This window comes from Sarcophilus harrisii, chromosome 1 (assembly GCF_902635505.1).
Source record: "Sarcophilus harrisii chromosome 1, mSarHar1.11, whole genome shotgun sequence".
In the NCBI taxonomy this organism is placed as follows: Eukaryota; Metazoa; Chordata; class Mammalia; order Dasyuromorphia; family Dasyuridae; genus Sarcophilus; species Sarcophilus harrisii.
Window position 1 is genome coordinate 644,093,939 of NC_045426.1, and position 27,944 is coordinate 644,121,882.

The 27,944-nt window shown below is 38.8% G+C and overlaps 1 protein-coding gene and 1 long non-coding RNA gene across 19 annotated transcripts in view; one reads left to right on the forward strand and one right to left on the reverse strand.

Moving 5' to 3' along the window:
• The window catches only part of SCRIB (scribble planar cell polarity protein), a 69,561-nt gene extending 64,841 nt beyond the window's left edge, over positions 1-4,720 (forward strand). For all 18 annotated transcript variants that reach the window (XM_031947414.1, XM_031947421.1, XM_031947411.1 and 15 more), the window contains 2 exons: positions 3,568-3,619; positions 3,703-4,720. In XM_031947414.1, the coding sequence (XP_031803274.1) occupies positions 3,568-3,619; positions 3,703-3,848 (198 nt within the window). In that variant the 3' untranslated portion in view covers positions 3,849-4,720. The remainder of the gene's footprint in view (positions 1-3,567; positions 3,620-3,702) is intronic.
• An 18-nt stretch (positions 4,721-4,738) lies between these two features.
• Positions 4,739-27,944, reverse strand: LOC116420733. Its single transcript, XR_004231145.1, has 3 exons — positions 27,546-27,944; positions 26,206-26,329; positions 4,739-5,927 (listed from the first exon to the last, which is right to left on the reverse strand). It is a non-coding gene; the product is annotated as an uncharacterized LOC116420733 (long non-coding RNA).

The following is a 27,944-nucleotide window of genomic DNA, read 5'->3' on the forward strand; positions in this document are numbered from 1 at the left end:
CCCTTTTTTGAATATTTAATTATCTTCAAATTTGAAAAAATTTAAAGCTACACAATTCTGCCATGGATGTAGTCATTCACTAGGACCTAGTGGCTTGAACTTGAGAGTGACTAGGTGTTTTTCTTGTCTCTTCACTTACACTGAAACTAATCATTTCATTCTCCAGCTCATTTTAAGTGATGAGGAAACTGAAGCAGACAGGATTAAGTGACTTGACCTGGTCATCCACTAGCAAATTTCTGAAGCTAGATTCAGATTCAGGAAGATAAGTCCAAGCTTGGTGCTCTTTGCACTGTACCACCTAGCAGCATGTATTCATGCTCAGTTCTGTTTTCTGTATGTTCTTTTAAAATATATATATAATTGGTTGGTAACTTTCATAGAAACTGTAGTCCTTTACAGTATGGAGGCTATCTTAGGTCTTCAGAAGTACTGTCCAGTCAAAATATAGATTCTAACAGGCTCTGCTGAGGAGCCAGAGAACTTTGAAAATGGTTCTTAAATTTGTTATCTGTGGACTGGTCTTAGCTGAGTGTAGAGCCACTCAGTAGCAGCAAGGTAGCTAGCTATTTGGGGACCAAGGAGCTCTGGTCATCCCCTGCTCATGCCATGCTGCCAGTGGTAGTATGGTAGAAAGGGGAGAGAAGTTGGCAAGAATCAGAATTGTCAGGACACCCACTGTTGGGACTTTGTGAGATGTTTATATGATATTACTGAAGTAACTAAACTGTACCCATATACAAATTTTTGCTGTAATTTAAATTAAAAGGCAAAAAAGTTGCAGCTAAAAGGAAGGGTAGCTCATCAGTTCTCCTTAGAAAGATAAATAAAAGAATTCATGGCATCGGAGATTTTAGAGCTAGAAAGGACCCTAATATCCAGCAAGTAGAAGTCTCTCATAAAGAATCTAAGTTCCAGGGAAGTTAACCATCTTGCCCAGGGTCACTTAGGAAATGACAGTCGAGTTTGAACTTAACTCCAACTGCAAACCCAAGTGCTTTTTACACTAAACCATGATGCTTCTGGGAATTGGCAAAACTACTTTCATTGTAAACTAATAAACATCATGAAATACTTGTTTAACTAGTTTGTCCATGATGAGCACAAGAAGCCAAATTACAGCTTGTGACATCTGTTTTAGATGGTGAAGTAAAAACATTCTCTGAAGAACTTGATAAAACCTTTCAAACTATTAAATATTTAGTATTTGGTACAATAAGTACATTGATATGTGATGCATTTAATAAAAAGATGGATGGGGAGGGTAGCAAAAAATGTTGGGAAATAACCATTCAAGATCAAGAAAGGAAAGTGACCAAAGTCTTAACTACTTAGAAAGTTTTCAGTTGTATGTCATGAATGTGTTCTTTAAAAAGAATCAAAAATTACTGGAGGAATCAAGCACCAAAAACTATCGTCTCTTACACACACAATTCTCTTAAAGGATAGGAAATAATATTAACCACATGGAAGTCATTTCAGAATCAGCTCTCTGTGTGTCTTCAGGCTGGCTTGTTTAAACAAGTGTCAACTCCAAAAACTGGTCAAGTAAACTTGAACTCTGAATGCCACAGTATATTAGAGAAGTCTAAGGCAAAAGCTACAAGGATGATTTAAAAAAACAAAAAAAAACAAAACATAACCAACATTTCATTAAACACCAAGCTGAAAGACATAGATAGCAGTCCTGACAGCTCATTTAAAACATTATGCCAGAGAACAGAAAATGACAAGAAATCAATACTTAACAAGACAGAGTTAAGAACTTGAGAAAAAAAAAACAAGTTTCCAAAGAGGTCAGTGTGAGACCCAGTGAAGCTGGGTCCTCTTTAAGAGCTTTAGATGAAACTGAAAGGACAACAGACTAGGAAAATAACTTATCCCCATTTTAATTATAATCTAGAATTAACAATGGTGACCATGAAACCATATTTTATTTCGATATCATAATATTTGATGTACTATAACAATGCAACAATAATAACCAGAATATAACTCCTTAAAGTTTTCAAAGCGCTTTGCAAATATCAATTCATTTCTAGCTTCACAAAAATTCTGGAACGTAGGTGCTATTATTAAAGACGACTGAGACAGATTGCAGTTTAAGTGACTTGCCTGAGACAAAGCCTAGTAAGTGTCTTAAGAATGATTTTGAACTCGGGTCTTTCTGACTATAGGTCTAGCAGATCCAGTTCTGTTACACTACCTACTGGTTTTTGTGAGGAAATTGTAAAATAAAATGAAGTTCATAAATACAGTGGAACAGACTACATACCTAAAACAAAAACATTTGTACCAGACACAATTTTAAAAGCATTCAAAGAAATAAAATGATATTGTGCTATAAGAAAAGATGGGGGGGAATGCAGCTAGATAGCACAGTGGGTAGAGCACCAGCCCTGAAGTCAAGAGGGCCCGAGTTCAAATGTGGTATCAGACACTTAACACTTCCTAGCTGTGTGACTCTGGGCAAATCACTTAACCCCAGTTGCCGGTGGGAGGCGGGGGAGAGAGGGAGATGATGAAGGGGATGATTTCAGAGAACCCTAGGAAGAAGACTCATAAACAGTGAAATGAGCAGAACCAGGAAAATAATTTATGCAATAGTAATATCTTAAAGGCAAACAACTTTGAAAGACTTTAGTATCTGCTCAACACAGTAAAGACTTGTTACAAAGAACCTACCTCTAGATCAAGAGGTGTGGACTCGGAATGCAGATTGATGGTTGTATTTATTTTTTCAACTAGCCGTTTTGGGGATTTATTTTCATGCTTTCTCAGTACAGAGGACAAAGATGGGGAGGAGAGGTTGAAGGGAGAGAATTTAAATCTGAAAAGATAAAAGGCAGTAAGAGACTAATATTCAAAATATGCTAAAGAAAAGAATCTCCTAGAAGTTAAAAGATCAGGTCTTTTTTTTTTTTTTTTTTTTTTTTTTTTTTTTAAAGGCTGCCTGTTAGGTACACCTCTTAGCACCATGACCTGAGTTCATTAGCAGATGGTTTTGATCTTGTTGCCACCCTAGCATTTGAGGTAGGAGGGACCGAAGCTGCCAGCTGATCCTGGCCCAGACTGTCAAAAGTGGTTAGTCAGCATCTGCTTGAAGATCTCCAAGGAGGACCCCTCACTTCTGTAAGGAGCCATTCAGCTTTAAGACAGCCTCATCAGTCATTCTCATCTTAAATCAGAGACTTGTTTGTCAGATGCCTTTGGTCACCCCTTTTTTCAGGATGGTTTATTGGTTCGTGTGATGTCTTCCCCAGTTCGCTGCTACCCTCAAAGTTTCATTCTTGAGATGGGGTTCAGGACCCACTCCCAGAAGGCAGGCAGATTTTCATTTCCTCTTGTCATCCTCCCCACTTTTGTATCAGACTGGGATCTGACAAAGTGAATACAGGGTCTAAGGGGAGCTAGGAAAGGTCTCTATCCCACCCTGCTTTGGGGATTAGGAGGTGGGACATTTTGAGGATGCTGGAAATCAAATAACTGCCTGAAGCCCCAAGTTTAAGTGCCTACAAGAGAGTTGGGTCCCACTGCCACTCCAACCCTGTCCTCTCTCTGTTTCAGTCTCCAGATTTGCCAGATGAACTGAAATACCTGGAAGACAGCCTCAGTCCTGGTGAGTCCTGGGGGTGAGAGGGAAGGAGCCCCAAAAGGCTCTGGGATTGCCTAGACCTAGCTTGACCTCTACTTCCTCCTCAGGCCACCAGGAAGAGGATGGAGAGGTCGAGCAAGTGTTGCTGGGTCCCCCCGGACCCAGTCCTATGGCCCTGGAGGAAGTAACCCTCTGCAGCACCCGTCGGAAACTTCGGCATGAACGGCGTGGCCTGGACCCTGTGCCCTCCTAGGCCCCCTACCCAGGAGAGGGATTGGGGGAAGGCCCTGGACCCTGAGTCCTCCTGGGCCCTCCAGAAGGGGAGGGGAACCTGGATCTGTGCCCTCCTAAAACCCCAAGAGGTTTGAGGGGAGTGCCAGGGACCTCTTGGCCCCATCAACTCTGCTGGAACAGGGGGAAGGAAAGGGTCTAGATGCCATGTTCTCCTAGACTCCCAGAGTCTTCCTTCCCCCATCCCCACTGAAGGAGCTTATAGATGTTGGGAAGTTTGTAAATTGTGTCTAGGGAATGAGCGAGCAAAAGTGTGTACCCTGACACCAGCCACACTGTGCTGGCCCCTCCCCTAGTGTCTGATGTGGTGTGGAAGGGAACCAGCGGGTGGTCGGGTCGCAGTAGAGGCTGCTTTGTCTGGCTCCATGTCTGACCCCTGGGGTAGGGATGAGCAGGTTCAGCCCCCAGCCTCAGAGCTTTCTGGATTCCTTTCTCCCCCAGCTGTGGCTGTTCCTTTGAGCTGAATCAATGGTGACCTCCTATCCCCATGAAACTGGATCATTTTAATGGGATTTTGATCGGGGTGGTGGTGGGGCAGGCATTTGTCACAAATCATTGTTCATTGCTCCCCCTCCCCATTCTCATCCTTGGGAGCTTTTTCTAACTCGGTTTTAGCATTTTAACTCAAACTGTTGGGAGCCCTTGGCTCAGCTTCAGTAACTAACTTGTGTCTTCCCCTTACCCCAACTTCTCCCTCCAAAAAAACACAAAAAAACCTGGTACTGGGCGTGTCACACGCCAGGGAAGCTAGCATCAAGACTGTAACTAGTGACATTTGTACAACCAAAGAAATCTATTTTGTGGTTTAAGGATAATAAAGTTTACTTTACATTTTATTGCATCCGTCTTCTTTTTTCCCTGCTACAATGTACTGCTGAGGAGCTCTGGTCTTCCCAGTCAGAACTGGCTTAGAGTTAGTGCAGTCAGAAAAGCTGCCTGGAGAATCCAGGGGAAGCAGGGGAAGAAATGAGGCTGGGGCCTTGCCAGGTGCCTGGAGTGAGGGAGGAGCGGCGAGCCTGCCAGCTCCGGGCCTCACTGTAGTCCTGTGGGAAGTTGAGCAAGGCTCAACTGAGCCGCTGGTTCCTCCTGGCCTAGTGACCTCTGGCTCTTTGTAGGCCCCGAGGTACTTTTATAAAACTGAATATCACCGTGGGATAAAAATAACTGGGTCTTTGCTGTCTTCAGTATAGGTAGTTTTTCCGAAGATGTCAATAAATGCATCCATCTTCCAACATCTAATTCTCCATAAAGACTCCAGTTTACTGAAGGCCTATTTCTGGTACTTTTAATCTTTACCCATTGGGGTTCCAGGAAGGCAGATAATGAAATAAATGGTGTAATGAGGGCCATATTTATATATATTTGTCAGATAGGTCAGTATAAGATGTTTTCTGTGTTTGTCACTGGGAAAGTATTGGGAAAGGAATGTTTGAAATAACAAGTGCAAAGACCAAAAAAAAAAAAAAAAAAAAGATATGTTTTTAAAATGTCAGGGGTACCAAGATAGCCCTTGGGTTGCCTATCTTCTTCACTCCACACCTTGCACCAGCGCTGTCCTCAGTGCCAAGGATTCAAAGACTAAATGAAAGCAATTATTGTCCTCAAAGAGCTCATGTTCTGGCAGAAACATCATGCTCACAGGTAAAGATGCCATTTTGGCCAAATTTTTCCTTTTTAGCTCTGCAATCTCAATCCTGAGGGTGACAAAAAAGAAAAAGTTGGGTTGCGTAGGGGCATTTTATTATAAAGGAAGTCGCTTAAAGTCTCAATGTGGGATGTTTTAAAATAGAATTGCCCACTACAGAAAAACCAGCATGGACCATGAGTTTGCAGTTCCAACTTGTCGGCTATTCGCTTGATCTGACTGGTGGTGGATCCTGAGCCTGGGAACAATATTAGGTGACGGTGGAAACTCCAGTGAGATTCTCTGGTGAGTCTCCTTTTGGTAGTTGGAAAGAATAGGACTCCAGAAGGCCATGAGACAATAGATCTTGGAAAAAGACTGGGATGGCTTTTGACCTCGGAACTTTCAGTGACGTGTCTGCAGAGACAGATATTGATGAGATGATGATTTCCTTCAATTCCCTTTGAGAAATTGATTCCAATAATGAAAATTTTATCTAATAAAAGTATTTGTGGGCCAGGCTACAGGTCAAGTAATTGGGTGAGACAATTAGAATTGCAATATTTTCTAGGTGTAACTGGGCTCAACTACTGTGCAGTTTTAATGTTATATGACCGTATTAGCCTCCAGTATGTGACATGCACAGGACTGACAAATAACTACAGTATTCACTTGGAGAATTGGCTTTTCCTCCCTACCTTTTTTATTTTTCTCAATAGTATTTCATTTTCCCAAATACATATAATGATAGTTTTCAATCTTCCTTTTTCTAAGATTTTGTGTTCCAAATTTTTTTTCTACCTTCTCCCCTTGTCATCCCCCTCACCTAGACATCAAGCAATGAAACAGGTTAAATGTGTTTGTCTTGGCAGGTTTTTATATAATATTTTGGCCTACCTTTCAATTGTGACCCAGCCTAGCGATCTGTGTGCCAAGATCTGTCTGCTAATGGACTAACTCATGGGACGTCCGTCCAACAGCATGTTGTCATTTGGACAATATGTACTATGACTCCATCTTGTCTTTTTGTTATAATTTGTATAATTACAGAATTCACTGAGAAGGCTCCGCAGTGTTCTTGGGGTTAATGCAGTTACTGCCATGTCATCTGCAAAGAGCATTTGAAGAATGAGGAATAAATAGGTCATTATTGGCGGGGTCTATGGAGGGATCCTCTATACCACTGGCAACCATCTTTGTGATCACGTCTTCCTGTTTTATACTTTAAAGTTTGGAATGTCATATATGATTTTTTTTTCCCTGAGACAATTGGGGTTAAGTGACTTGCCCAGGGTCACACAGCCAGGAAGTGTTAAGTGTCTGAGACTAGATTTGAACTCAGATCCTCCTGACTTCAGGGCTGATGCTCTATCTACTGGGCCACCTAGTTGTCCCATTATATATGATTTTTAACTTTTGTGAGAAGTACCTTTTTGAAGAAAATCTTAAAACACATTTTTCTACTTAAATGATTTTTTAAAAAATCAAGATCTGTGCATCTCTCATTTGTATAACTATGATCATCTATAAAAATCATCTATGGAAGCCTGCCCTTTCCTTCATGTAAGTGTTGATGTCTTAGTCACCTTTTTTGGGAGGGCAGGAAAGGTGGTAATAAACTCACATATGAACTTTCCTGTTCTTTAAAATCTCCTTTTCTTGAGATATCTTCAAAATTAATCTTTGGTAAAATTAGATCACTTCCAGCACAGATTTCTTCAGTACACATTTAGTCAGGTCTAGCCATTATTCCTACCTTCATCTTAAAAAACCTCCAGCACTTTAATTAAAAATAATAAACATTAACCAAAAAAAAAAATCAAATAAATATGCAAAATAAATAATAAAGAAATAGAAAATGTTTGGCATTTAACCAAAGGAATTGACTGAATTGATAAGCAAAAAGTCTATTCTTTGTTCCCTTCCCAATTTAACCTGAAATCCAGCTGGCTTTTTTATCCCACATTGTCGTATTAAGTGCATTTATAATTTTGCTAATTCAACTTTGGATGGCTCATATATATTTCTCCATATTACCTTTATTCATTTTAAAAATTACTTTTATGATTATCATACTATTCCACTACATTAATATACAATAAAAGAGTCTGACTTAACTTAATCATTGCATAGAGTATTTGATGCATTATAAACTTTCTTCCTATGCTCAAGGCAAGTCTAGTGGACATTCCCTACAATATACACAGACATCAGAAATAAAAACTCTACGCAGTTTTCTTATGCCTCCATTTTTGTCCAAGGTTTGACTTCCCTCTCTTGATTTCATACCAGATAATTGGATGAAAGTTAGAGTTGTGTGACTGGCATGTAATTTATTAGCAACATCAAATAGCATAGAAAATAAGAAAGACACTAAAACAACATATTAGATTGTAATGGTGATTGCAGCCAGAATCAACTCTTTTCTCCTTGCCCCATCCTTCTAACTAGTCTGAGAGCCATCCTGAACAAAGTAGTTATACATATAACCAAGTGACAGTACTAATTTAGCTTAACCATATAATGTATGCTTTACATGCAATTGCTGTTGATAAGGTGCTAATTATTACATTTCTGAGTTTTGTACTTTTTCACTGGTTATATCTAATTATAACATAATTACTTTAATTATCACCAGTGGGGGGAAATGCACAACTAGCAACAATATCAACAGGTCTAGCAATACATACATAAGCCTAGTGTATGTACAAACAAACAGCTAAACAATATTTATGTAAGTATACATGCATGTGTATATATATATATACACAGATAGCTATAGATATATACAGATACCTATAACATTTATAATACGTGCATGACACTAACAAGAAAATAACTCAGGAATGTTATAATTACCTCATATATCAACATGCAGTTGCAGATAAAAGTATACATTACATGGGCAATCTAAATTAGTATTTTGATCTGCTTATTTGTATGACCATCTCTATTTTTCCTATAACATCCTAAACTTAAATTGGTCACAGTTCAAATGGTTCAAGCCTCTTAACCACTGTCCTTTCAGTATCCAGGTTCAATTTACCTGATGGTATGGGTGGACCATTATTATCCTCAGAGCAGTAAGCTCGCATTTGTTGAGGACCAAGGCTGACCATCCACACTTCCAAGCTTTAAGAATTATCTCTGTGTTCTAAGGGCCCTCTTCTCTCCACTGCCAGAATTGAAGTTCCCTCCGTCTGAGCAAGGTAGTTAAACATCACTTAGCTCTAAGCTAAGCTATTAAGCTATTAGCTAAGTGGTACAGTGGACAGAAGGCAAGACCTGGAGTCAAGAGGACGCAAGTTCAATCCAACTTCAGATACTTGCTAGCTGGGTGACCCTGGGCACTTATTTCCGTATACCACGGTTTTCTCAATTGATGAATGGGGACAATAACAACCCTGGGGTTGTTATGAGGATCAAATGAGATAATACTTGTAAAGCATTTAGCTTTACAAACAGGAACTGTCTATATGTATGTGTGTATATGTATGTACACGTACATGTCTATTTTCTTTTTATCCGGCTCAGCCCTTCTATGGTATAGTTTCTTTTCCTTATAGTTTAATTATTTAATTGCCTATTTTTTTTTTTTTTTATCACCTTCATCACTTCATCTCTTTCTCCCTCCTAAATTATTCAAATTGATGAGGTTCGGTGCAGGTAGAGTTGTGGGAACTCCTTCTGGTCGGTGCAGGCCCTTTGTAAAAGTATTTGCGAACCCAAAAAGTTAAGACTGGCAAAAAGAGGTTTATTGGCATTGAGAAGTCGACCTTTGCTAGGAAGACTGATTTCCTTTGTGGCAAGGTCCCGACAGAGAGAACGTTCCTAGCAGAGAAATCTCGACAGAGAGGTAAAGAGGGATGTGGTCCTGTTAGGGAAATGGAGGCTGGCACTGAGAAGAGAATGCCTTCTCAGTGGGCAGGGTCCTAGCAAACTGCTTGGCCCTCTGCAAGGAGTGAGCTTAAGGGAACCTGTTAGATGAGTATCTTGCTGGGGAGCTGAAATAGCCTGAGCTGATCAGACTAGGATTTCTCAACTGAATAAAAATTTTGAATTTCAAAAAAAGATCAATGGGAGTTGATTTGCCCTTGAATAGTGTTGCTTCTCTCATTCTGGGAGGATGGGCCCTCTCTCTAGACACGGTGGAGCCTGGGAGATCCTGATCTCTGAGATCAAAAAGGGGACACAATTTAATTTTAAAGGGAATACAAAGTCAATAAAGAGAATACAGTTTCAACAAAGGGAACACAGTTTCAGAGTGATAATCTTAAAGAGAGCACAACTTCAGTAAAGGGAACAGTTTCCCTCCCACTTCAAAATCATTAACTGAATGACTTTTGTAACAAGTAAGTACAGTCAAGCAAAATAAATACACACACATGTGATGAGATCCGGGGTCAGTAGGTGGGGTTGACAGAGAAAACCTGAATTACTTTTAAGATTACTTCCTGAGGTAAGTAGGGAAGGGCACCAATGGGGATCCGCCCAACCTTACAATCCCACCCCTGTGTAGGTCTTGGGTGACCCCACTTTATTGTATCCAATAGAAAATCAAATTATGAGGTCAAACTCCTGAGATTAAATTTCCCCTATAAATCTGTCTATGACCTATGCCATCTTTATTGAATCCCTTTTGTGTTAGCTTGTTGCGGGGTTATGCTTTGGGGTATCTTTCTTCCTATCTTTTCCCCCATCCCCCTTGTCTCATGGTGTCTTTCTCCTTGTTATAACTTACTCTTTTAGGGTGCTGAATCCCTTTAGGATTTAGCCTGCCAGTCAATGGCATATTGCTACCTCCTGACTTATTCTTTCTTCTGGTTAATTGTGAAATCCACTGGGGAACTTGTCTTTTCCATTGTTAACTATATTCTCTCCCAAATCTATTTCATATTTACCACTCTTGATGTCTATTTTACCCCCTCATTTTGTCTGTAACCTCTAATAATAAATAAATGTGCTTTTTGACAAAGAGAAAGGCCATTGTGAATTCATCACATAACCAAACCTCAACATTTGGTGCCTACAAAAGACTTATCACAGGAACCATTTCCAAGTTTCTGCACCCTGAATCCTCTGTCTCCTCTGAAGACTTGGTTCTTCCTTTCATTGAACAGAGTTCTTAAATCTTTGAAAATTGGTTGACTTTACTGTGTTGTTATCGTATAAATTGTTCTGGTTCTTCTCATTTCGTTTTGCATTAGTTCACATAAATCGTCCCAGATTTATACAAATCCTTCTGTTTCATTTCTGAAAAATTCAATATTTCATTACATGCATGTGCCACAATTTGTTCAGACATTTCCTGACTGAATGGTTGTTTCCAGTTCTTTGCTACAACAAAAAAATGCTGCTGCTGCGTATGTGTTTGTATGTGTATATATTTTTTCTTTTTCTTTTTCCTCTTTCAAGTCTTTAGAATATAAACCTGGGAGCCTCCCCCATCCCAGCTTCCCTTCTTCATGGTCTTTGTTTCCCTTGTGACTATTCCCTCCCTTATACCACTCTCTTTCTTAACCCCTCATTGATCCAGTTTCTCATTTGAGTTTAATGTAAACACAGTTCTCAAAGTGTGGTAAGGGGAAGGGGAGCGTTTGAGGGAATAGCATTACTTCCCCCAAAGTTGAAAGTCTGTGGAGGCTAAAAGACCAAGACTTTGAAAGGTGAAGGAGAAGGCTTTCAGATGCAAAATAGAGAAGGCTTGAATGCCTAATTGCATATGAAAAGGCCAGTCCAGCAATGAATCGCCTTGGGGTATGGACTCAATTCTTACCTTTGTCCCTAGCCACTCATCTATATAAGATTCACAAAGGAGCTTGGGAGGCAAAAATGACCAAACCAAATCTAATCACTAAGGCAACTTTAAGTGGTACCAGAGAACGGTCTTTTGAGCCAAGAAGAATTTGTCTCGAGGACAGGCAAGGCTGCTTCCATCTCCTGCTTGGAAATGAGGAACAACTTTAGAGTTCAAGGGATGAAAGGGAAACAGCTTCTGCCCGTCCTAAACAAAGGATGGCAGCCATAGCCCAAAGTGCTCTCTGGCGCTCGATCCAGCTAAAGAACCTGCAGCGCCTCCCAGACCAGCCAGGGGCTCCGAGTGGAAGAATGCAGCTGCCCATGGAAGAGCAAGCCCAGGAGAGCGAAGAGGTGCTGCCCCCAGGAAGAGCCCAGCAGCTAAGCACTGGCCCAGCCTGCGGGCAGGACAGCCTGCCCAGGAGCAGCCACCTGCCCGGTGCTACCCAGCACCGTCAACCACTGACCTCGGAGTCTGCTCAACCTTTGTCCAGCCGGTCTAGCCTCTGGAGGCTGGAAAGGGGCCGGCACAGCCATCGAGTGGCCTGCCTGACCCTGCTCCGAGGGATGAGTCCACTCAGCTGAGACACTGGATCCTGCAGAGCCAGCCCCCGCCGAGCAGCAGAGAGACAGCAAACTTTGTAAAGCCGCTTGGGGAAAGAAGAGCCCGCAGTGTGTCAGCCTTGTCCGTTGCCTCGGACATGCAGCCTCTCCATCAAAGACGCCAAATACGGGAACTCAACCTTCCCTGGTGAAGTGAAAATAAAGGCACCAGAAATGAAGTGATAATGCTGTTGAGGTTGGGAAGGGGGACCCCTAAATTTGGGGTCACAGACCGGTGTCGTGAGGTGTCTCAAAAGACTTTACGGGCCCGAAGCCCTTTCCTAGTCAAGGGGCAATGTTTTATTGTAATTGTAACGCCATTACAAGCCGGCTAAGTTCCAAAAGAAATCAGCAAGGAAAAGACCTTTTTATCCAACTTTCTATCATTGACACAATAAAGAATAAGAAAATAAAACAGAATGTAAAACATAAGAAAAACAACAGATCTGAGGAACAAATTAAGAAGAAAAAAATAAGAATAATTGTACTGTCTGAAAACTGGGACATAAAAAAAGAACCTTGACAGTATAATGCAAGAAATAATCCAAGAAAATTGTCCTGGAGTAATAGAACATGAGAGAAAAGTAGAAATAGGAAAAAAAAAAATTTAGCAAACACCACCTCAAAGAGATCCTTTGTGAAATTTAGGAAAATTGTCAAATTTTGAAACCCTCAGATGGTATAGGACTTATTAATGGCCACAGTAAAAGACCTCAGGTATTGAAACCATATTTATGGGCAATCAAAACAACTAGGTCTGCGGACAAAATACTATATTCAGCTAAATTATCCATAATATTGAATGAAAAAAAAAGGATATATATGACTATATATATATATATATATATATATATATATATTCACACATAAATATATCCTTGCTTAACTTTAGCCTCCTTGGGGGATGTGAAGGGGATGAAAGGGGAAAATAAAAAGTTGTAAAAAGTGTGCAGCAGAAAAGAAAAGAACCTACAGGGATGTAAAGAAAAAATGGATCTCTTGAATATAATGTCCCTTACTTTTATATAGCCTTTCTTAAACTGGTAATTTATTCTTATATATTTTGAATCCTCCCTAATATTCTACTGGGCACATAACAATGTTCTGTTTTGGTTTGGTTTTCCTTTTCTGTTTGTTTTTTTGTTGTTGTTGTTCTTTTGTTTTTTGTTGTTGTTGAGATAATTGATTTGCCCAGGATCACACAGCCAGGAAGTGTTATGTCTGAGACCAGATTTGAACTCAGGTCCTAACTTCAGGGCTGGTGCTGTATCCATTGTGCTACCTGGCTGTCCCTTTTCTGTTTTTTTTAATAAATAAAAATTTTTTAAAAGTTGTCTTGGATTTGTATTGCTGAGAGTAGTTAAGTCATTCACAATTGATCATTGAACAGTGCTGCCGTTACTGGGTGTAAAAGGTTTTTTCTAACCATCTTAAATTTGCTCAAGTTGCCCTGCCCAGACAGACCTGAGAATCAGAAGCAGGAGATAAACCAAGCCTTCCTTAATCCAGGCACATCAGAAATTCCTTACAGTATTTCTTTTCTGTTATGGACCAGAACTCTGAACTTGAAACAAGGATTCTTACAAGGTGCTAATTCAGTGGAATTGATGAGACAAAGGTTATCTAGTTTAGCATGGTGATTAATAGTTCTCTAGTTCAGTATGATTGATTTAATCTTACAACAAATAATGGTAGAGATATAATGATTGGTTTAGACTGTGTGAAATATATAAGAAGGGACTGAGATCACAAAAGAGAAGCTTTCTGAGAGTAGAGAAGACAGGTAGGAGCTCAGGCTCTTGGAACCAAGGACAGGCAGGCTCTCCTCCTGCACTTCCCCCACTGAGACCAAGGCCGGTCTGAAAGGCTCTCCAGAAAGCTGCCCAGCCCCAGGAAGGAAATAATAAAGGATTTGGACTTTAACACCTGGCTGTTCTGGTGGTGATTACTGAACTAAAATGAAGGCTGCTCCCAGAGACCCCAAGGAAACCGACTAGAGAACATCACACTTTTCTTCTCTTTTCTTTTTTAAAAAGCTTTTTTATTTTCAAAACACATCTAAAGATAATTTTCAATATTCATTTTTGCAAAATCTTGTATTCCAATTTTTTCCCTCCTTTCACCCCATCCCCTCTTCTAGATGGCAAGTAATCCAATATATGTTAAATATATTAAAATACATGTTAAATCCAATATATGTATACATATTTCTCCAATTATCATGTCACACAAGAAAAACCAGATCAAAAAGGAAAAAAGTGAGAGAAAACAAAAAACAAGCAAACAACAAAAAGAATGAGAATGCTATGTTGTGATTTATGTCCAGTCCCCAGTCTTCTCTCTGGATGTACATGGCTCTCTCCATCACAAGATCATTGGAACTGGCCTCAATCATTTCATTGTTGAAGAGAGCCACATCCATCAAAATTGATCATTATATAACTTCTTGTTGTCCTATATAATGATCTCCTGGTTCAGCCCATTTCACTCAGCATCAGTTCATGTAAGTCTCTCCAGGCCTTTCTGAAATAATCCTGCTGGTTATTTCTTATAGAACAATAATATTCCATAACATTCATATGCCACAATTTATGCAGCCATTCTCCAACTGATGGGCATCCACTCAGTTTCCAGTTTCTGGCCACTACAAACAGGGCTGCCATAAACATTTTGGCACATACAGGTCCATTTTCCCTCTTTTAAGATCTCTTTGGGATATAATCCCAGTAGTAACACTGCTGGGTCAAAGGATATGCACCGTTTGATAACTTTTTGAGCATAGTTCCAAATTGTTCTCCAGAATGGTTGATCCATTCACAATTCCACTAACAATGTACAAGTGTCCCAGTTTCCCCAAATCCCCTCCAATATCCATCACTATCTTTTCCTGCCATCTTAGCCAATCTGAGAGATGTGTAGTGGCATCTCAGAGTTGTCTTCATTTGCATTTCTCTGATCAATAGTGATTTGGAGCACCTTTTCATATGACTAGAAATGGTTTCAATTTCTTCATCTGAAAATTGTCTGTTTATATCCTTTGACCATTTATCAATTGGAGAATGGCTTGAATTCTTATAAATTTTAGTCAATTCTCTACATAATTTAGAAATGAGACCTTTATTGGAAATACTGGCTGTAAAGATTTTTTCCCAATTTTGTACTTCCCTTTTAATCTTGTTTCTGATGGTTTTGTTTGTGCAAAACCCTTTTTAATTTAATGTAATCAAAGTTGTCTATTTTGCCTTTCAGAATGTTCTCTAGTTCTTCTTTGGTCATAAATTCTTCCCTTCTCCAAAGATCTGATAGTAAACCACTATATAAATGTTATCGTTATCGTTCTGCATTGGATTTTGATACAGAAACAAAATGTGACGGTAACATAAACACCATTGCTATGAATAGATTGCCATTAAAATGCTGATAGGTTTGTTCAGTCCTATTAAAGTGTCCTTCTGGTTTCATCTATAAAAGTCAAACCTACCCCAACATCTCTTTGCAATCTTATTTTTTCCCTCAGTTTTTTGGTAATCTTCCATTGTCCTCCATGATGTTTTCCAAATGATTTGCCCTCCAAACTAGTGGTGCTTTTACATTTGGGGAAAGTGGAGCAAGTCACAGTTAAGTGACTTGCTCAGGGTCACAAAGCTATTAAGTATCCAAGGCCAGATTTTAACCTAGATTTTCTAGGTGGTCTAGTTTTCAATACTGGTACCATCTAGCTGCCATCTACTTAGTGAAGAAAGCCATAATCTAAAAGGAGGTTAGGAAGAGAAGATCTGACTTGATATATACAGGCTAGACTAAACACATACATACAAAAATACTGAAAATGAAACAGTTCTAAAAGCATCCAGGATACTGCTTTAGAAAGTGATGGAAATGATTTCAGAGAAACCTGGATGATGCAAAGTGAAATGAGCAGAGGAGAACAGGTTATCTGATAAAATAATACTGTAAAGATAAACAATGTTGACTTGGGAACTGTGATCAACATAAGGACTAACCACAATTCCAGAGGACCCTTGATGAAATGTGTTATTTACTTCTAGATAGAGAGGTGATGACTAAGAATGCAGATTAAGGCAATTTTTTTTTTCTTTTTGACATTGTCAATAAGGAAATTTATTTTTCTTGAATATAAATGTTTATAAGTTTTGTAGCAAGGGGAGAGGAGGTATTTTTTCTTGATGGCTTTTTATGCAGAATCAAAATCTTGGAAATTGTGGCAGAGGATATCAGGTCAAACGGAAATTCCTATACCTTCATAACCAGAGATTTTATTAGTGCCTACCAAAGTTCCAATGTGATCTCATCTAATAGTTGAAGATATATTTGATATGAGTCAATTAGAGATCTTACTGTTGGCAAAAGACAGGCCACGAGAATCCTACATGGCAATAGGCCCTACTTTCTGGTCATAGCTTCTCCAGTGTACAGAAATGAAATAGGAAAAAGTACCAAATCACTTAAATATGGGTTCAGTACAAATCTTAGCTATCTTGTTCTTAAGGATTTTAGATCTATGCCCAAAGGGCTATCAAACTGTACATATGCTTTGATCCAGCCCTGTCTCTAGTGGGCCTGTATCCCAAAAAGATCATAAAAAAGGAAAAGGACCCACACATGCAAAAATGTTTGTGGCAGTCCTTTTTGTAGAGGGAGAAAAATTTGGAATACAAGATTTTGCACAGTGAACGTTGAAAACTATCTTTGCATGTATTTTGGAAATAAAAAGCTATTATTTAAAAAAATAAAAAGAAACTCATGAGCTGCCAAAAAAGGATTTGAGTTTGTTGTTTTAATATCCCTGTAGTGATGGTGTGATGTATGTAATAAGAATGCTGTCAAACCTGAAAAAACCTTACAAATTTCCCCTTATAACTTATTCTGTAAAATGTGTAACTGTATGACTTCTATGTGGACAGGGAAATATAAATTTTGGGAATGAATTCCTTTAAAATTCTTATAAGAGTAACTATATAACTATATTTAAATTACATATATATATATATACATATGTGTATATATATATATATATATGTACACACACACACATATCTCCCTCTCTCCCCCTTCTTTAATGTATCCTGAATACAAAGAGACAATTTAATGTATATATTCTAAAGAACAATAATTTGGCCTTAGGGAAAAGGGAGCATTCTATATATTTATTCTTAAAATTCTGATCTCAACAAACATCAAATAAAATGGGAATTTCCATATATATATAGCAGAACAGAAAAGAAAGAAGGTTGCATATGAAACTGTAGAACTCTATTATATACAGCTTGCTTTTCTTTTACAATACATTTTAAATAGTCGTACACCTGTCAAAACTGTTCTACTTGTTCATGACAGTTTCTGGGCTTCCTTCTGTTCTTCTCTGTGTAAATTTTAAAAAGATGTTTGCTGACCCTCTTTCCCCACCCTACCTCTCCTTTTTGGCTATTTTATGTTACCTTCCCCATATCAGAAAAAAAAAGAAAAACCAAGTCAAGCAAAAAAAAAAAAAAATACCCCTATATTGGCTATATCTGAAAATGCATTTCTTATTCTGTATCTTAATGCATCATCTTTTTGTGTCAGGAAGTAGGTAGCATGTTTCATCATCAGTTATTTCAAATCATAGTTAGTAATTGCATTGAGTTAGTGTTCTTAAGTCTTTCAAAGGTATTAGGTTTTTAAAATATATATATAAAATTGTTGCTATATGTCACTCTGCATCAGTTTAGTTCCTTTGAGACTGCCCCTTTTGCTTATACCCAAGAGTGCAATAATTTCTCACCATATTTGCAGTTAGGGTCTGGGATCATGCTCATTTGGCAAGCCTTCTTCTGGGAAGTACCTGATGACCCTGAATAAAAGAGATAGTACTCTCCTCTTCAGATATTATTTCTAGTTGACTTGTCTTGTGAAGAAGATGAGCTTTTCAATTGGCCAACAGTGCAAGAATTGAAAGTGTGTTGGGGAGGCATTCTCCTTTCCTGTTTGGTTTCATAGGAACAAAGACACATTCTGTAGGCTTCTGGGTTGGGGGAGAGGCCTTGGATCCTTCCCACTCAGGACCAAGATAAGACCTATGAACTTGGGCCACTGTCCTTTGCCTCTGTGCTTGTTCTGTTCGATGGAAATATTCACGATTATGATTTTTTAAGCTCTGAAAAGTTGGAATGGGACGCACTACCAAGTAGTCCAGGACCTCCTGGAGTCTGTGCTGGAGTTTGTGGCCAGCTAAGCCCAGCCTAATTGTGTACCTATGTGGGATGACTGGGACTCAGCCCAAGAGAAGACTGACTACTGCCATTAGAATGCCTGGGCCTGCAGAGCAAGGGAGTGATCATGTCCATTAACTATGCTGAACTTGGAAGTGAATCTGTTGGGATGAAGAGCTTGTAGCCTGTAGCTGAACCATTTGCTCCAGGGACTAAGGGAATATAAAGGATATTGGAATGACTTATTCTTCTATTCTTGCTATGTCTTCTCAGTTAATTTCCTTTTGTAAAAGCTAATTCATGATAATTAAATGATTGGTTGGTTGTTGTCCTTTGTTCTTGAGCACCAAAATGACATCACTCTATTAGAGTTGAATCACAGAGTGCCCGACTGACTGATCATTCCAATATGAGCTCGGGATGCTCTGACACAGGTTGGACACAAAGAATCCCCATGCACATTTGGGGGGACTCTCTAGCTTTGCGCATCTCCCATTTCTTCTGAGCTAATCCAATGCTGGTTTACTCATAAAGCCCGGCACTTTCTCTGATGAGGGCATGCTGTGCTAGGGGTTTTGTGCCAGTGTCTCCATGTCCTACAACTGATTCTAAAGTTCTTGAGGGTCCTCGTATAACTTTTTCTGACCATCTTGTGAGCACTTGCCCTGTGGGCAAAAGAGTATAAAATAATCTTTTTGGCAAGTGTACATTTGGCGTTTGAACAATGAGGTCAGCCCAACAGAGTTGTCCCTCTGCAGAAGAGTTAAAATGCTTGACTGTTTCATTCCAGAAAGGACCTCAGTGTCCGGTACCTCGTCCCACCTGTGACCTTCAGAATCTCCCTAAGACAAATCAGATGGAAGCCGTTCAGTTTCCTGGCCTGGCACTGGCAGACTGTCCAGGTTCCACAGGCACACAACAATGAGGTCTGTGGCTCTGGAAACCTGCGGGTTGGTGGTCAGTCTGATACTTCTCCTCTCCCATGCCTTCCTCAGTGCCTCCCAAACACTGAGCTAGCTCTGGCAGTGTGTGTGTTAATCTCATTATCAATGTGAACATCTCTGGAAAATATACTGCCAAGGGAAGGGCCTTCAGAACTTCGCCATTTACTGTAACTGATGGTTCCACATATGGATGGGGTGGTTCCCCATCCACTGAGAGAGGACCTGTGTTTTCTTGCTGTTAATTGTTAGGCCAAAATTAGCACAAGAAGCAGAGAATTGATCCATACTTCGTTGCCTCTCTGCTTTGAAGGCTGCATTGAGTGCACAATCATCTGTCAACAAAAAATCATGTACTAACACTGTAGTTCCGGCTTGTAGTCCAAGTTAAAAAATTTCCCATCAGTGTGATAGATGACTTTGATCCCATGTTTGTCTTCATTGAAGGCATTTGACAACCTGGCTGAAAATATGCTATGTGGTATATGGCAATTAAAAGATACTGGGATGTTAATCCCTGGAAGAGATTGATGATGTAAGAAAGATATTATAATTGACAATTGATATAAGGGAGTTCACTGGAACAGGGGCTTGAGTTCATCACATACGAGACAGACTATTCAGTTAGATCTAGCTCTGGAAGTTACAGAATTAACTCTCATGAAGCATACTGAAGCAACATTTCCTCAGTTCTGTTTGATCTCAGATTAAGGTAAAAAAAAAAAGGATTTGGATAAGCCTATATTTGTACTTTCAAGGTACATATTCAAAGGATATAACAATTGGTCCATGGTCTAAACAAAGGGAGGTGGGCAAAGCAAGCAAGTTGAGAAACAAGCAATGGGAATATGAATCAAGGTGGTCTTGCCCTTATCTTCGCACATCATTCACACACACACAGTTTTCCCAGAAATCTATATTTATCCCAAACTGCTTTCACCTTAATGTATTGCTATATCTATATTCCACTAGGGATGACTAATAATTCCCATACACAAGGACTATATGTTCATCTATATCAAAGTGAGATCATAAATCAATTCTGCCAAATGAATAGTCTCAAGAAGTTCTACCTCACATAGGGAAGTTCATACCATAATATAAAGCAGGCATCAATGGAAATAATAATTATGAAATGAAGTAATAACTCCATAAGATATTTACAGAAAAGTGATAGAGGCTCTTTTAAAAGCAGGAATAGATTTCTTATAACTAGCAAAAATAGTTTAATATCTCTAAGATTATGATGAGGGTCATGTTCAGTGTCACAAGGTATCTTGAAAGAATTTGTAAGTTCAGACTGCCTCCAAATCAAAGGGGTAAATTTTATCATAATGCCATAAGGCAGGCTTAGGATCCTTAGGGGAATCAGCAACTCACTAGGGAGCAAATAGGGTTTTTCATGGTGAAAAACTGGGGGATATGTTTTTCAGAATGTAACAGAGTCAAGCTGCAATCACCCTATTTGATACCGCACCTATATTAGCGTAATTGTTCTGTTTATTATTTGCCAACGTCTTGTCTGTGCAGTGATCCAGACATTCTAATCTTACAAGATAGCCAGTCATCCTGACTTTGCAACACAGTCTGGGTTATAAGTTCCTAAATCTACTCCTAGTATCAATTTCCCTCAAACAAATTGGACTCAAAATCATTTGGAATTGAGGATAGAAGTGTCACTTTCTAGAGCTATTTCCAGCTGGGAGTGGGCATAGAGCTGGACCAGCCTTATGGGTCACATTCCTCCAAGCTTAAGGGCCTAGCAGCTGTCAAAGCAGCATTCAGTGAGTGCCGAGTCTCAGGATAAGAAATAGGATGGTATCCAATGTTGGCCATCCTTTGGATCTCTTGGAGCCTGGAGGAAATAAATCTAGTGAACTCCAAATCAAATACCAAACATAAATAAAATGAGATTTTTCATTGAGATGATACAAGATAACTCATAAATTACTACTCTTCACCAACATAGCTGTCCATACTAAAATCTTATTCCTTAATGACTACACATTTTAGACTGAAAATAGCAAGATCTTACATACTTATATTATGCTCATGTTTTCTACTGACCATTTTGATTACAGAAATTTTCTATAAGAGGAAAAAGAAGGGACATGATTATAACAGCATCAACCTGATCCTTTTGGCTTAAGCCTAAAAGCACAGGACAGGATAAAAACATCCTTAGCTCTGTTTGACTTCTGGTAAGAGTCATAGTTGACAACCAATCATTAAGTAACAATTCCATCTCATAGCCAGTCTCAGCCCACTCAAGGGGGTAACCTTCCTGATCAAAGGAACATAATGGAAAACTGAGCCAGAAAGATCCCACTTTAAGCTTAAGCCAAAGGTTGTCTTCCCAGCTTTTGCCCAAATACAGACCTCCTTCCATCTATAACAGTTCAAGATCACATCCTTCTGAGTAGCTTGTGGCATTTCTTTTGAATGGTGGAATACTGACTTGATGATCCATCAAACAATTGTATCTGAATTTAAAACTCAAAAAAATATCAGATACAATCTCAAGAGATTTTTATCTAAAATAGCAAGCCTCCCTAATTACAGCCTAGGGCTAAAAACAATGATTTTTACTCTCATAAAATTTCAATAAGCAATAAAAGTTTACCAGGACTCACAAACATAAGAGATTTTACTTAACATCTTTCACTTGTTTTTCTTTTATTCTTCTCCTCAAGTTTAAACTTATCCTGGTGTAAAGACTAATCACTAGAAATCATTTCTATATTATAAACAAACTTGCAGATTCTCAATAAAAGCATTTTATTTGAGAACTATATAATCAAAACAAGCTCTTTTCCCAGGACTAATGACTTTGACCACAATGGTGGCTTCAAGAAACCTGGTAAACATAAGGAGTATCGATAGGGATCCCAGAGAAAGAGCTGAGCCTGTTGCTCCTGCCTGTTTGTCCCATTGATCTTTAGGGCTGCTGTGGGCTGTGCTGTTTCATTGCCCCACTCCCTTATCCCCCACACATAAACATCTTGAGAAGGGAAGGGAGGGAGGATAGATTAACCCTGCTACACATCCTCATAGGGGTGAACTGTTCTGAATTCTAGGACCAATCCAGATAAAACTGATTCCCTCCTTTTCAGTAGCCAATTTTAGATTTTAACATTATGATAATAATGCCAAATAATTAGTTAACACTCAAAATTTACATAAGTGATAACCAAATAGTTGTAGATGTAACTTCCTCTTAATTACAAGCAAAGGTAGAAATACTCAGTTTTCTAAATTGCATTTACAAAACATAAAACAAGATTAGTAAGGTTTGATAAAATAACAACAGGTTTTAACCAAATTTTCCAACTTCTTTTAATTGTTTAGCTCATACTTTAAAAACATTCGGGTTTATTGGATGACAAGCCAGATCTGGGTTCTAGAATTTCAGAAGGAACCTATTCGTTAAAAAATTAGTATTTACTGAGTCTCATCACTCAGTAGTGAGCTCAACTGGTAGGACTGTTCCTTTCCCCAAGCTATTGCTGCTCAGGGAGTTCTCAGGAGGGCTTGGCCATCCCCTTCTTGATTAAATCAGTTTCTCTTTTGTGTTAGGGAGAAAACAAGAGAATTCTTAAAATTCAGATAGAACATAATCTATCACAAAAATGTCTAGGAGTCTCATATAATTTACAGTCATTTTTCCAATTTTAATACATAATTTAAAAAGTTACATTAAAATTGACCAATACTTTAATTTATAAGACTCTCTATATTCCAATCAAACTCAATTATTTTCTGATAATTTCCTAATTCACATAAACCTTTTCCTCTTTTTGTGATCCAGGAAAGGGCTAAGTGCCATCTTCAAAGTACAGGCCTTTAGCTTAAAATTTTCACTGACACATTCCCCAAACCTGCTTCCCTCACCATAATCATGTAAATACAAGGCTATTTACTGCTGGAGTTTTAAAGTGACAGCAAACTTCTACTTCCAAAAATTTCTAAACTCTGTTCACACTGTCGGTATAAACAGATTACAACCTTCTTTCTGTCCATGCTCCTTTCATCCCTACATATTTGAACTTTTTCTTCCTCCCTCTCTTTCTTCCTTTCTATTTTTCTCCTTCCTCTCCCCTCCCCCTCTTCTGTCTCCCTATCTCTCTGTCTCTGTCTTTCTCTCTTTGTCTCCTACCCCCACCTACCCTTCTGCAAAATAAGCAGTCAGGGAAGGAAGGAGGGGAAGAAAGAGAAAAAGAAAGAGACTCTTTTAGATGAAGATCAGTAAAATCATCTTGGACGTTTTGAAGGAGAACTAAGCTCCCACTTTTACTATCATGTCATTTCCCAAATCAGATCTTTGGAAGATCTCTTTAAATTTTTCTTTTTTCCTGGTCAGGGCTTTCTTCCTGATAGTGCCAGCTGGCAGGGAATTTAGTTGCCCAGGGTGGTAGCAGCTGGTTTGGGAGGAATCTACTTGAAGATATCACCAAATTTATGGGCTAAATCCAAGATTCTCCTTTTCTTCTCAATTGTGCAGCAGGAGGAGATAGTATTAACCCTACACACACACACACACACACACACACACACACACACACACACACTTCCTCCAATATAAATACCCGGCTCCTTCCCTTGCTTTCAGATGGTCCAAACTTATGAATTCTTTAGAGATATCTTGTGACATTGAGCACAAATTTTATCATTTTGGTGACCCCATAAGGGGAAAGTTTACTCTATTCAACCTTCTTCAACCTAAGATAAGTCCCTCTCTCTTTAGCTAGTGATCCCCAAGCATCTAGGAAAATCTGGTGGAGCCTCCTGGGTTTTAGTGCCCATGGGCCCCTGTGCCCAGCAAATTCCCTCTGGATGAAGGATGTTCTGTTTAGGAACTTTACATGAATACTTATTGTGTATCTAATTTATATTTTAATATATTTAATATCTACTGGCCATCCTGCCATCTGGGGGAGGGGGTGGGGAGTAAGAGGTGAAAAATTGGAACAAGAGGTTTGGCAATTGTTAATGCTGTAAAGTTACCCATGCATATAACCTGTAAATAAAAGGCTATTAAATAAAAAAAAAAAAGAGAGAATTGAAAAAAAAAAAAAAAAAAAAAAAAAGGAACTTTACATGAGTCTCTATACTCCTGAGTTCCTGTGCTCTTTGTCTCTGTCTCATAGCACACTTTAGGATGAAGTGAGTGGCTATTGGGAGAATTCTTACAGCATCATGGGACAGTTCCCCTCTATACCAGGGAACTCTCCCTCAGTCTGTCTTTTGAATAATTGGGATTAATTTGGTCTGCAATATCTTAAAAGGAGAGACCTTGTTTTTTTTCTGCAACACTGCCTAGTTTCAAAATGACTTAGAGAATCAGGAAGATGGTCCATCAGTGGGCCCTAAATTACAGCATCATCCTGCAACTTAATCTCCTCTGGGGCCTGCTGAGAGAGTAAGTAGGCTTCAAAGCTCCTTATTTCCAGGCCTTTATGGACTTTTCTCAAGGCACAACCCTACAACAACAGTGCAGGATGTTCCTAGAGAAATTCACTCCAAGCAAAGGCGATGGGAAACAATCTGATTTTCTTGACAATCTCCTCCTTATAAACCTGGGAGCCTCTTTTCCCTCTCTGTAGGAATCAAGTAATCCTTATCAGGAAGCTCATAAATTCCTGTTGGATCCTCTCCTTTACCCAGCAAACTGCCTTTCCACTGGTCCCCTGGACTCTGTCAATTGCATTATCTCACTTTTGAGAAGGGGAGAGGGAATTATTGCAATGCACAGATATTTCTATTGAATTTCAACCTCTAGAGAAAAAAGTCTTTTATCTTAAGACCTGCAGATCCAAAGTTGATGTTTACCTGAAGTACTGAAAGTCTGAGCTACCTGATGAAATCTTTTCCCAGCAAGTTTTCAGGCAATTACTATTTTTGATGACCTAGAATGGAGATTATAGGCCTGGAAAAGAAAATCTTTATCATGTTAATGGGTTATGGGGTAGATAAGTGGCCCATTGGATAGTGCCAGGCCTGAAGTCAGGAAGACTCAACTTCTGAGTTAAAATCTGGATAAGTCACTTCATCCTGTTTGCCTGTTTCCTCACCTATAAAATGAGCTGGAGAAGGAAATGGCAAATCATCGTAGTGTCTCTGCCAAGAAAACCCCAAATAGGGCCACAGAGAGTCAAAACAATGCCTTCATTAACAACAAAAAATGTATTATGACAATCAAAAAACTAGTTTCCTTTGATCCCTTTCTCAAAATTGTATAACAAGCCATTGGCAATGAAGCATCTTATAATTTCTTGACTTAACATGAGGAAAACAATTATTGTAAGGAAAAATAAGTATCCAATAATTATCAAGTTATTATGGAAAGATTCAGTAATAGTGTAACATTAGTAAACACAATAATCTGTCAGTAATCAACAATCCAATTAATTGGTCTATTACTAATTATTCCCCTTTCCCATTTCATTGTGTTATTAATAAGATAAAGAAGCAAAATAAAAGATGATTTGGGTAAAAAGACAATTGCCTAAGGTTTATAGGTGAGTATTTGATATTAAAACTATTATAGGGATCTAAGGTAAAGATGCTGTCTCTCAAAACCCCAACATGTAACATATCCCTCCCTTTATTTCCACCTCCTCACATGATTTCTTTGTAGTAGTGATAGTGGAGAGATGTCTTGATATTTGTTTCAAAGTATGAACCAAGTACATCTGTAAAACCCAGCCCTGAAAAGATAGGCTTTTTTGGAAGTTATTGAGCTACCCCTTTAAACCCCAATCCTTCTGGCTTTCATTGAATGGTCAATTATAGATCCAACCCAAGCCTCCGTGGCTCATTGTTTCAGTTCTGGTGGCTTAGAATTAGTGTAAAAAGGGGCAACTAGCTGGTACAATGGATAGAGCACCATCCCTGAAGTCAGGAGGGCCTGAGTTCAAATTTGACCTCAAACACTTAACACTTACTGGCTGTGTGACCCTGGACAAGTTACTTAACCCCAACTGCCTCAGAAAAAAAAAAAAAAAGAAGAAGAAGAATTAGTGTAAAAAGCAATTGTTTTTCTGCTCTGGCCAGAAACTCTGAGGTCCTTCTCCTCACAGATGTGGTTTCACACAAACTGAGACCTGAGAAAGATCTTAATTTAGAAAGACCAAAGTCACCTACTGCATCCAAGGTCCTTTGTCTTGCTTGCCACTGGACTCAGATGACTGGAGGAGTGCAGTTCTGTCTCATTTAGATCCAATTCACCTTCAAGTCAAGACATTGTCATCATGTCAGTATTTTTTTTCTAGAATGAAGGACAAATAATGCCCCATTAACATATAAATTTTAAGGAATACTGTAATATGATTTTATATATATATATATAAATTTATATGTTATATATGTATATATACATATAAGTTTATATATAAAACTAAATGTCCCCCATCTCAAGAATTTTAAGGGTCCTTGTTAGTCCAAATAAGAGCACAGGATAGACAAGTAAATCAGTTTATTTATTCAAGAATATGATAAACACTATGATAAATACTATATGGTAGGTAATGGATAGTGTGGGTTTTATTTCAAGAGACACACACATAGATATACATATACATATGAATGCGTATATACATACATGCATGCATGCATACATACACATGTACACATATATGATATGCTCAGGGCCAAATGACATATGTTAAGAAGAGTAATTGCTAGTTACAAGTTCCAAATGATGGGGTTCAGTATCAAAAGATGCTATAAGTACTAAATGTTGGGGTGAAGAATTCATAGTGGTCATTCTCTTTGGCAAAAGGTAGGTTTCTTTAGAAGAAGAGATTACAGACAAAATGATTAATACAATAGAAACTAGGAATGGTAAATATGAAATAGAGTGGGAGAGGATAATTAGCAAGGAAAGGGGTTTTATCAATTAATAATGGAAAAGACAAGTTCTTTGGTGGAACTTACAATTAAACAGGAGAAACCTTGTTTTCCTTACTTACAGTTAAACAGGAGAAACCTTTTTATCCTTAGAGTTAAATAGGAGAAACCTTTTTCTCCTTACTTACAGTTAAACAGGAGAAACTTTTTTTTCCTTACTTACAGTTAAACAGGAGAAATCTTTTTCTTCTTACAGTTAAACAAGAGAAACCTTTTTTCCCTTACAGTTAAACAGAAGAAACCTTTTTCTCCTTACAGTTAAATAGGAGAAACCTTTTTCTAGAGAAACCTTTTTCTCCTTACTTACAGTTAAACAGGAGAAACCTTTTTTTCTTTACTTACAGTTAAACAGGAGAAACCTTTTTCTCCTTACAGTTAAACAGGAGAAACCTTTTTATCCTTACAGTTAAACAGGAGAAACCTTTTTTTCCTTACTTACAGTTAAACAGGAGAAACCTTTTTCTCCTTACTTACAGTTAAACAGGAGAAACCTTTTTCTCCTTACAGTTAAACAGGAGAAATCTTTTTTTCCTTGCTTACAGTTAAACAGGAGAAACCTTTTTCTCCTTACTTACAGTTAAACAGGAGAAACCCCATGAGGTTGCCCTTAGCTGGCAGGCTAACTGGCAAAATAGATTTAGCACCTTAAAGGAGCTAGTAAGCTATAAGGAGGAGAAAGACACCAGGAAGCATGGGGATGTCATGGAGAAGGGTGGGGAAAAAGACACCAGGAGGCAGAGTGCCTGCGGGCTATGACCCCAGGAGGGATTCAGCAAAGATGGTGTGAACCATGGACAGATTTATGGGGAGATTTCCCCTTGGCGGTTGTCATAACTCGGGTTTCTGACCGAACATAGCATGGTGGGGCCACCCACGGTGATGGCTATCAGTGCTCTGCCTGCCGCAGGGAACAATCCCATCAATATTTCATTCTTTCTCTGCCACCCATTACTCAGGACACATACACATTTATT